Source organism: Sipha flava, unplaced genomic scaffold (genome assembly GCF_003268045.1).
Source record: "Sipha flava isolate LNK unplaced genomic scaffold, YSA_version1 174_pilon_pilon, whole genome shotgun sequence".
Lineage (NCBI taxonomy): Eukaryota > Metazoa > Arthropoda > Insecta > Hemiptera > Aphididae > Sipha > Sipha flava.
Window position 1 is genome coordinate 452771 of NW_020272000.1, and position 12294 is coordinate 465064.

Here is a 12294-nt window from a genome sequence, read left to right on the forward strand (position 1 = left end):
ATTAATTTTATTCTATTATTTATGAAATTATTGATGTATTTGTTCCAAAAAAAAATAATAACTCGTCAAAAATATCCTATATGGTTTGGTTTTGAACTAAACAATTTAATATTTAAAAAGAAAATAGCTCATAAAATCTTTAAAAACTGGTGCCATTAACAAATATAATAAATTCTCAAATTTACGTGTCCAGTGAAAAGCTCTCTCTAAATTAAATTACCAAAATTATTAAAAATATATCCAGGAAGATTTTAAACATTAACCATCCAAATTTTGGAAATTTATTAATGAAAAACGCAAAAAAACATTTCTACCTGACTGTATGTATTTAAATAATTCTAAATTTAACTCTCCAAATTCTATTGTTGAAGCCTTTGCTCAATATTTTGCTATTGTTTTTGAACATTATGATAACTCAAAATATATTGATCTAAGTACAGTTTCTCCGAATATTTCATTGCTGGCACCTTTATTTTCATGTAAAATCACCTTAATCGAAGTTTTTAATGCTTTAAATAACCTTAGTTCAAAGTATGGTCCTAGACCTGATTTAATTACAAGTTAGTCTTATTAACAATGTAAATTTGTCCTGTCTTCTCCTCTACTTTACAATTTTTAATTTATCTTTATCTAGTGGTATTTTTCCTGATGGATGGAAAACAAGTATTATCCTTCCTATTCCTAAGACATCATATATAGACTTATCAAATATTTCTAATTACAGGCCTATTTCTTTACTTTCAACTGCACCTAAAACATTCGAAACTATTGTGTCAGATATAACTCCTGAACTTGACAGAATTATTGTTGACGATCAACATGATTTTAGACCGTCTAAAACAACTACTACTAATTTACTTACCTTTCAACATTCCATAATTGATGCTTTTTCTGCTGGTTTACGTATGGATGTTATTTATACTAATTTCGCTAACAAAGCTTTATATAAAGTTAATCACACTATTCTTTTACATAAATTAAAATATATTGACGTATGTGGTCCTCTTCTTCAATGGAATGAGTCTTACATTTCACAGCGTACTCAAATTGTTGTTTATAAAGAATTTCAGTCAAAACCAATATTAGTTACTTCAGGTGAATTGACTGCACGCAATGAATTAAAATTAACCAAATTCATTCAAATTTAATGACTTACTGAAAGACCAGAGAAACTAACCACACATAGTAAAGCAAGTTAGGTTTCATTTTACAATATGTATATGGTAATACTAGTAACGAGGAAAACTTTTTTAGATGAAGAACAACATTAAGATTTTAATGACTAGTAAATATTATGAATTTTAATAATTTTAATAACATACATGATCAAAGTAAAATGTAACATATGCAAAATAAATGTAAAAAAATTTGTTACTGTGTAGTTTTGGAAAAATTTGAGGCCAGCCATTTTATAGAGTTAAGTATTTCACAACTTATCAATTCTATACACAATTATTTAAAAAATAATTAAAATAAACAAAGATATTAAAATTGCAAAACTATTTTATTGAATAGACTAAATTTATATATATATATATATATATATATATATATAAACTAGAGTAAATGAAAAACGACAATTGCGGCATAATATTAAGGTTAGTAGAGACAAAATAATAGGGCACATACACTACTCTATGATATCTTAACAAAGAATACTATAGAAGGCAACACGTAGGTTATATTAGAAGAGGAAGGCCAAGGATGAAATATATGAAACAAATCATGATTGACATGAGAAAGGATAGCTACAAGGAACTAAAGGAATCAAGCACAAATCTATTAACTATGCAATTCATAATATTCACAATAATAAAGGAAACTATACAAATCTATTAATTATAGAATTCATAATATTTAGAATAATCTAAGAAACTACATAGATAAAAGAATTCCAATCAAAAATTAAAGAAATTAAATAATACTTAAAATAACACATAAAATCACAATAGAATAAAAGTTGGTACTAATATGATAAAATGATTATCATATAAGTTATAAATTACATTATTTATTTAAAAAAAATCTTGAATTGCACTTAATTTTATCTAATTAGTTATAAAGAGTAAAATATTTCATATATAAATGATTTAATTGAGAGATAAATATTTTAAAATTAAACTACAGCTCCGATGTAATGTATTTCTTGATTCAATGGACAATTAGTGTATGGTTTATTATTATTTCTTCTGAATGTATCACAATCAATCAATGCCAATGTTTTATGAAAACATAAACGCACTTCATCAATATAAACCTTTTTAGAATCCTGAAAAATAATTTTATTTTTGAAATGAATAATAATGTATGAAAATTATAATTTGAAATTGGTTATCTCAAATATAATTTTTTAATTCAATATTCTATAAACTTGAAGGTGTGTCATTAAATAAACCTGATTATCAACACTAGTTCAATATTATACATAATATAGCCTATAAAATTAATTACAAATTAAATATTATTAAACAAATTTATAAATGTATTAAAGAAAAAATAAAAAACAAATCGCCAAATAATATTGTTAACTATTGTAGTATGAAATATCAAAATAAAATACCTAACAAATTTGCTAAAATTCTAAATAATAATACTAATAATGTAAAAATCATTTTTAAAACCAATAATTTAATTAAACAAATACATAATAGAACTAAAAACTTCATGTAATAATTCCATTATTTTTTTATTATTCAATCACGATTTTATTGACTTTATAAATATACAAAACAATGAACTTTTTATTTGAAATTGGTCTTGCTTTATAATAATACACAAAAATGTATTTATTTATATCTTTATTTTAATATGAAAAATGTTCTGCCTTGTAGTGTACATTATATATTTAAGTCTAAATAATAACATTATGCAACATACCTTATCTGTATAACAATCTATACGTGGATTTTTACCCAATCCAGTTTTTAAAGTAAGCCAAAACTGATTTACTGGATACGTGCCACCAGGCTTGATGCCTCCTTTACTCAATAATTCACTTAATTGGTATTGTTTAGACCAGTCTAATCCTTGTTTGAAATATTTTAGTTCTGAATTTAAAGCAGGAAGTGATTGAGCACATGTTCCATGTTTCATCCATTCATGTTTCCACAGGCCTCCTTCTTGTTTTTTTGTCCATGTTTTTGATCCTTTTATTTCAGTCCAACGATTGTGTAATTCAGGAATAATTTTATCCAAAAGATCTAACCTAAATGATGAATGATTGTTGCAAAAAGATGGACCATCTGTACCAATTTTAGTTGGCCTAAGATTAAATAAAAGAAAAACTATAAGTACTTAGATAATTTTTCATAATTATATAATAATATAATTTATACCATATTCCATGAATTGTCCACTGATTGCGATTGGCTGGTAAGTTGCATGTGTGAGTATTTGAATTAACAGTCCAAGTATGACAAAAAGTATAGGGCCATGACTGAGAAAATATTAACATATCCCATTCTTTGCTGCATTTTGAGAATAAAAATAAATATTTTAAGTTATCCTAAACTTTAATCCACGAACATTTTAAATATGATAAATTATTGAATACTTAAAAAAATCATTATTTTTTTTTTTTTTTAAGAATATGTGATTTTATTTTGAAATTATTACAATATATACATATATGTATGTATAAGCAATATTTGGAGGGGGGAATTGGGAATGATAGTGACATTATAGGAAGTCTCACATCAGAGACACCTAGTGGCTTTACATTTTAACTTAGTATTTTTAATTTCCTATCTTAGCTGAGTTACTATTAAATGAAAAAAACATTTTTCAAAAATTAAATACAATATATTTATTTAGTATCTACTAAGTAAAGCAACAAGCCATTTTGGGCAGGCTTGTAACATTCACAGAACTTACATTTTTCATTAAATAAATTGAAATTGTTATTTTATCGGTGTTATCACATCTTACACAATCAAAAACTGCAAAATTGCATTGACAGTACATTCGACTCTCAGTAACTCAAAGTTCAAAGAGAAAAAAAAATTTGACTTACTAAAAATTTTGAGTTATAAAAAACTTTTTAAAAGTATGTTTGTATTTTTAAATAATTTTTACATTAAATAAATAAAAAAAAAAAATTTCCTAAATTCCTACTAACATGTTATTATTTTTAAAGAATAGGTGTAAAGTTAATTGTTTTTATTTATTTAATACATTATTCTCAATTCTATATTCTATAATACCTACCTAGTAGTTTAAATAAATCTTCCATACCTTCATTGCCTTCAATATATTTATGTAATGTTTCAAGTGTCGCTTCTTTATTTGTAACGATGGATAGTATTTGTTGGTCTTCAAATTCTTCTTCATTATCTTCATCCAATATATTGGAGATAATATCGTTCTCAGTTGATTCTCCTCAAATCTCCAAATTTTCATCGACATTAATGTATGATGTAAAAATTTCATTAAGACTTATTTTCTCAGTTAATTGATTCCATTCATCGTTATTATCATCAGAAAGTTCTTAAGGAATATTTTTAATCAAAGTTCTTCTAAATTGTTTCTTTTTTTACGTGTTGTTTACAATACATAGTTATAAGCGAAAACTAATAGCCTTGATAAACGATTTTCAGCACTAAATTTGGATAAAAAAATTCGAGATATCGAAAACTAGTAAAATTAATTTTTGAGTTAACAAAATTATTTTCACATTAAGAGAATTGTTATTTGAAGGGGAATTTTAATTAAATAATTAATTTTAATAAATAAGATATCGAGAATTTCGAGTTATCAAGGTTCAAGTTACCGAGAGTCAAGTGTATAATCAAAATTATTATTTGTTATCTATATATAAATTATTATGATCATGAAACAAATTAGTAAATCTAACTAATTTGTATAATTTAAATAAATAAAAATTTACTTAATAGGCCTGACACCTAAAGAGTTTAGAATAAGTTTAGTCAAAATAATACTCTAAGAAAATATTTAATTCTTAGGTTAAAATATTAATGATAACCTTAAAATACCTTAACATTTTATGAAATAACTAGACAGGCCCGGCTCAAGTGTTTAAATAAACATAGGCGAAATTTAGTTTATGCAGCCTCTTACGTGTAAATATTTTATCAAATATTTTTTTTTTATACATAAAAAATGTTCAGAAAAATTGCCGCCCTAGGCGTGGGCCTACGTCGTCTACCCCTTGAGTCGGGCCTGTAACTAGAAAATAGAAATAGCTAAAAAGCTAGTTTTTTTTAAAAAAAAAATACAATATAATACTTCAGTCAAAACAATTTTGACTTTAGTCAGTGTCTGAAAAGAAAATATTAATTTTTTTTTAGACTAAAGTATTAATTTTTTACAATAAAAAAAATTTAATTTTAAATAGAAAATAAAATAAGTATTTTAATATATATATATATATAAAAAAAAAAAATGAACATTTAAACCTAACTGGGGTGAATCAAATAAAACCTACCACCTACTTCCCCACAAAAAAAAAAATCTCAGTTCGGTCAATTTTTTTTTAACTTAAAAGATAAAAATATAAGTTCAAAAATTATAACCTGAATGTTAAATTTGATTTTTTTTTTATCTGGTCAAAATTTATCGAAAAAATGCAATGTTTAACTAGAAATGTTCACCCTAAATTACTTACCAAAACAAATAATAAATATTTATTAATTTATATATTTACCTAAGAAATATTGAAATTTTAAGTTTTGAAAATGAAAGACAAATTAATTACACCACACTATTTTTAAGCCATTTTATCATTTTCTAAAATAGTCTTACTTATTTAATGAAAAATTGTATACCGTTGAATATATGGGAACGAATTTGATCGAATTAAATTTTGATGAAATGTAGAATTTGTACGAGGCTGATAAGAATTTGATCTGTTAAAATTTTGAGGCTTTATAGTTGTCCACTCATTTACTTTTCTTTTTGACCTGAATAGCACTAATGAGTTTCTGAAAACATAGTACTTTGGAAATTGTTATATTTAATTTTTTTTTTTCCCATGCGATTAATAGAGTACTAACATTATATAATAATTGGTTATTTTTATGGAAAAAGATAAAGTTAAGAATAATAGAAGCAAACATAATACAAGTATAATTTACTCATTATCAGTAGAATTTGAGTTCGTAGAATTAGAATTTATAGAAATATTATGTTCGGGAACGTAATCCAAATACAAAATAGGTTTTTTCACATCACAATCAGTTAATAAGTGAGCTGCTTTGCTGTTTCCCCTTCGAAACTTCATGATGCCATCACAATCAATTAATGTTAAAGTTTTATCAAAACATATTCTTATTTCTCCCAATAATTGTTCCTTTGTATCCTATAAATAATCACTGAAATTAAAACACATGATATAGTAAAAAAATCAGGGACCAGAACATTTTTTAATTTATTAATATTGACCTATTTTCATGTTTATATATTCTAGTACTTGATTTAAATACAGTTATAAGTTTTCTTTGCAAGAATATTAAAAGATTTGATCCCAAAGCCCACTTTTTAGGTTTGGTTCTAGTCCCTGAAGAAAATATACACTAATTTTTTTATAAATGGATAACTTACACTTTTATACACACAGTGAACATATGAATTTGTTTTCAAAACTGACTTAACAGCTTTCCAATAATCAGTAACAAAATTTGATGTACTGTTTATTTTTAAACCAGCTTTTTCTAAAATGTTTTCTATGTTATATTTCTCAGACCATTCTATTCCTTGATAAAAATATTTAAATTCAGAGTCTAGGGCTGGTAGAGACATAGCACATGAACCATGTTTTACCCACTCATGAGCCCAAATACTTTCTTTTTTATGAGATAAAGTTAAATTAGAAGCATTTAATAATGTAGTTTCTGTAGTATTACTAGGTAGTAATTCAATATCGGTCCAATATTCATTTAATTTATCTTTAATGCTGTAGATGAAATCAGGATTAAATACTACTGATTTGTTACAAAACACTGGACCCAATGTTCCAATTTTGGTAGGCCTAAAAAAGATATATTACAAATATAATAAATTATTGCTTAAAAATGAATAAATTAAAGTTTTAGCAAAACTTTTTCCCGTTCATAATAATAAAAATTAAGATTACCTCCTAATAAGACAAATTTAAAATATTTAACTATTATATAATAATATATATATATATATCAATACCTTAAAAAATTAATACAAAATAAAAAAACTTTACTAAAAAAATACAAATCTCTCAATATGCAAGATTATAGTTCATTATGAAAAAGCACAAAAATATGTAAGAAGTTAAAAAAATATTCATGTCTTAGTATAAAATCAGAAAATATAAAATATCTATCATCTAATTTGTAATATAAACACTCTAATATCCAAACTACTAGGTAGTTTAAATTATGTACATATTACGCCAAATTTATGAAATTGCTGATTTCATGAAATCATGTAAAAAAAATAATATGTAATTTGGCGTGTAACCCAAACCATACTTGCCAAAATATTTAAATATAATACAATTTTTTTTTATTTACTTTTTTTACACATTAAAATGTATTTATTATTGTATTATATTTCCGGTGTTTTACACATTTATTTAAATTAAATTGTGCTTTATAATTTTTTAAGAAGAGCCTTGCTGACTTCACGCAATTGGCAGTATTATGAACTTTGAGTTGCTGATTTCACATATTCGGTGACCACATTGCTGATGTCATGAAATTGGCAATTTCATAAATTCGGTGTAACATATATAAGCATATGTTTTTATATAATAATAAAAATTATATTTATAGAAGTAATTGTTATATGAATAAATATTTTTCCTTGATATATATATGTATAGACCAGGGTTAGACTAGGCCACGGGGCACCGGGGCATGCCCCGGTAGGATGCTGTAATTTTGGTTGAATAAAATTACTTAGATTTTTTTGTTTTTAATTTAATGCATCTATCTTCTATTCTTAAAATAAAATAAAAAATATCGTCTTGTAACATGATATTACTTATGGATGCGGTGACACAGGATTAAGTAACTCGGAGTTTGAAAATTTAACATATTTAATGTTGCAATAGGCCAATTATAACAATGATTTCATCAGAATATTTATAAATACAAAAATTGTAGGAAATTTGAATACAAAAGATGTGTACAATATGTTAATCATACGAAGTACCGTTCGCATTTGTTCAAACAACATTTTATTAAAACAAAATGTTGGTATAGGTTACGGTCTTAGAAGATTAATTTTCTAAGACCATGGTATGGGTAGACATTGTCGCGCAAGATATGCAATAACAAAATTGTTTTTCGATAATAATAATTTTTATAAGATTTATTAGACTTTTATTTAAAAACATTTTAATAGTTTTGACGTTCAGTCAATAACAAGTCTGTTACTAGTTTTCAACCTTAATGGACCTTTGGGCCACATTCACAAATTAAAAATGGTTCTAGAGCCAGACAATATAAAAAATGTATATGATATTCAATGACATTTGCTAGTTTTGAAATTTACTGTGGGCTGCATAAAAGAGACATTAGTTACCGACCCCACTGTTCTAACTCAATTAAAATTAAACGTATAAACATATTTAAATCAAATCATTTTTTATGGTGTAAAATTTATCTTAAAAGGTAGGTCATTATATCAATATTATAGATAAGATATATTATGCGTAAACTAGATTTATTTAAGGTATAACATTAAATCTGAAAATATTCAAATGTACTCGTGTGAATATTGTTTTTTGAGTTACGAAGATACATTTTCAGTTAAACAATAATTTGATAAGGTACCTACCTACTTATAAAGTTCCAATGAGGCCATTTGAAATTATTTTGCCCGGTCCGAGCTATAAAGCTAGTCCAACCCTGGTATAGACATTATATATATTTCAATACATATATATAAACATAAATTATACACACAGTAATTATTTAATAATATAAGTACATATATCAAAAAAATTACTGTATCTATATCTGAAAAACTTATTGTGTATAATCTACATCTTGTAATAATTATATTAAATAAAAACTTAAATGTATATATTTCTAAATTAATTAATCAATATTTAATATAAATAATTATTTTAATAATGCTATAATTAATAATATAGCTGATTAAAAGAAACTCAGATAAAAATACTTGTAATAAATTAATAATATTATTTATCTATATTTCTATTTAATCATAATTATAAATTTTTAATTACGGTTTATGACTTATGTGCTTTGGAATACATATACTATATAATATATACAGGGGCATATTTATGGGGGGACGAGGGGGCCCGGGACCCCCTCCGAAATGAAAAACACCATTGTTAAAGATTATTATTTTTAACATGGATATGTCTTAATACTGGGGATTTTCAATAATTTGTCGCAACACTGAGAATGTTGCTTACGCGATAATTTAAAATTTTATATTTATAAAATATGTTTATGCTTTTAAGAAAATATGTGGTGAATTTTGAGTAAATAATAAAAAATTTGTTTATTACAATGTAGTTTTTATACTTTTAAAAAATAATAAATCATTAAAAAAATTGAGTTTCTTATTTCTTTGATGGTGTAAAGACAGTCAAGAAGTCTTATAGTGTTAAAGAAATTTTTTTTCGTAATAATGTGCTTCCTTCTTCCTTTCCATCCAAAAATCAAATACATAATCGGCCCCCTCCAAAATGAAAACCTATATACGCCACTGAGTATATAAATATCTTAATGCCAACGTTTTAAATATAAATTTAGTAATGATTACAATATTAAAGCAAAATTAACCAAAATGTCTTAATAAATATTGAGTTAATTTATTCTATTATATAGCTTAAATAATCAGATCTCAAATAAATATATATATTTAAAAGAAAATATTTTCTGGTTTAGGGATTACTTAAAATTCAATCAACAGAGGCATGGCAAAGAATTATTTGAAAGACAGTTTCCTCTGAGACTTTTGTAAGTAGGAAGATTTTTGATGTATAAATTAAGCTAAATTCAACTATTTTTTTTATTATAAAACAATTTTTATAAAGTATAACCTCAATGATCACAGAATATATAATTCTACTTTTTACTATGGTACAACAATATAGTATATACTTTATATTATTCAAAAATAATGATCCTAACCAAAGTAAAGGTGAGGGGTTTTGATCGGTAAATGAATGGATTAAATGTCATAACCTGTCTAATTTTATACTTCACTGATAATCCCAATGTAAAAGCATAAATTAAATTGTTAAGACTATAAGCAATAATTTTTTTATTTTTACATCTACATGAAATTATCAATATAAAGCCAAAAGTATTAAAATAATACCAACCATATACCATGTATGGTCCACATATTTTTTTTTGGTGGATAGTAACATTCATGTGAAGCATTATGAATTTTCCACGTATAACATACAGTTTTTGGCCATGATTGTGTGAATATTAATAGATCCCAACTGTTAGAATCAATGGGAGGACGTTCATGTTTCATATTGAATCTGTTAAATAGATAATAATTCACATAAATTTTCATTTTAAATTTATGAATGTAAATTAATAAAATTACCCCAAATATAGTGTACCAAGTCCAAATGTTATAATTGCTGCTGAAAGCAGCGCTGTTCTCTTGTTCATTCCCATTTCAAGGATCTATTAGTTAATAAAATAAATAAACATTTAATGTAAACTTTAAAAAAAAAAAAATTTAATTATTTAATTCAATGTAGAATTTTATTAAAAATTATTTTTACTTAAATGTAAGATAATTTATTTTTATACAATTAACATTTTTGTTAATAAGTACAGAATTTTTTATTTTTACTTACATGTAACACTTGCTTTAAACTAATGGTTTCATACTAAAATTACTCAAAATATTGAATAGAAATTACTAAACTGTTGTAGTTATCTATAGTAAATACAGAACATGTAGACGTAGTATAACAGATCGATTAAAAAATTATATTCATGAATATATAAGCTTCATACGTCAATGATTATGTCGCCATAGTGAAAACTGCATGAGTAACCATATTGTGAGCAGTACATGCCAATTAAAGTAAATCGCGAATTACACTTTTACACAATCCATATGGTATGAATAAATGCGCTATCGAAAAACATCTATCGAATTTTTCGATAGTTCTATTTTGCAAATTTACTTACACAATATATTTTTCTAACATCAACAAATAATAATTTACATCATTTTGTTAATAAAGTATTTAAATTTTTTAAATACAATTTTTAATTAATTTTACAATTTCCAATTATTATATATTATATTCCAATATATTATATTGCTATTTTGTAAATACTGCTACTATAATGCTTATCATTCATTTTAAATATGATATTTTATTAGTAGCTAATATTGATAGCAAGTAACAATAACATTGTAGAAATCATTATTTTCGTTAGTTGCCAGGATCTTGTCAACAAGCGGTAATATTTGTTTAACTAGAGTTGCCATACGTCCTAAAAAACTGGAATTGTCACCGATTTTGGACTTCGCGTCCCAATGTCTCGAAAAATTGTTTCGGGACGTCCAAATGGGACGGCTTAGACGTTTAGAGGAAATGTAGTAATGTTTAATTTTTAATTTCGACTATTTTATTTCAAAGTAAATTTTTAATTGTAATCGGTTAACAATATATACATAATAAAAACATTATTTGTAATTAACACATATAAAAATTTAATATATTTTATTTTACAAAAATATTTTTAAATATTATATTGCCAGCCATCAATAATCCTCTTCAGTGGCGTATATATAACTTTTGTATGGGGGCGGAGGAATCATTTGCAAACAAATTATTATTTTTTTTTACGTTTCTAACGCCCTCACACTATGAATATTATTTTATGATGTTTAAAAAAAGGCCTAGGGGAATTTAACATCCATATTCCTCCCTTGTATGCGCCACTGGTCCTTTCAATATATTAAAAGTTATATAAAAAGTTTATTATTCAATATTGTGTTTGTGTTGTCTCGGTTTCGCCTTATAAATTTATGGCAACCCTATGTTTAACTGATGTTATATTTGAATCGTTTCCAATTATTCTGTATATTATTTAAACAATGAAACTATGAACTATTTAGTATGAAAATGTTAATAATTGTAATTGGAAAAATAACATGAATATTAATTAGGAATCATATTTAATTGGCTTTATTTCAAAAATATTTTTTCCAAATAGAATAGAATTTGTACTATTTAATTTGAAAACAATAGAAAATAACGAATTATAAAATAAAAATAAGAAAAGTTTTCATACAATAATCATAGTTTGAAAACATTCGCCATTCTGATTCCAATGT

The 12294-nt window shown here is 24.5% G+C and overlaps 1 protein-coding gene across 2 annotated transcripts; it reads right to left on the minus strand.

Annotated features, from left to right (window-relative positions):
• Nucleotides 1–1485: 1485 nt before the first annotated feature.
• LOC112680138 lies at nt 1486–11121 on the minus strand. Of its 2 annotated transcripts, XM_025550146.1 has the most exons (9): nt 10796–11120; nt 10537–10619; nt 10301–10468; nt 6559–6985; nt 6093–6316; nt 5784–5939; nt 3336–3467; nt 2878–3262; nt 1486–2269 (listed from the first exon to the last, which is right to left on the minus strand). In XM_025550146.1, the coding sequence occupies exons 2-9, from the start codon at nt 10608–10610 to the stop codon at nt 2117–2119; spliced, it is 1719 nt and encodes a 572-aa protein (XP_025405931.1). In that variant the 5' UTR covers nt 10611–10619; nt 10796–11120; the 3' UTR covers nt 1486–2116. The 2 variants fall into 2 exon arrangements, with proteins under 2 accessions (XP_025405931.1, XP_025405932.1); XM_025550147.1 differs by lacking the exon at nt 5784–5939 and having other exon boundaries at nt 10796–11121.
• Between the last annotated feature and the right edge of the window lie 1173 nt (nt 11122–12294).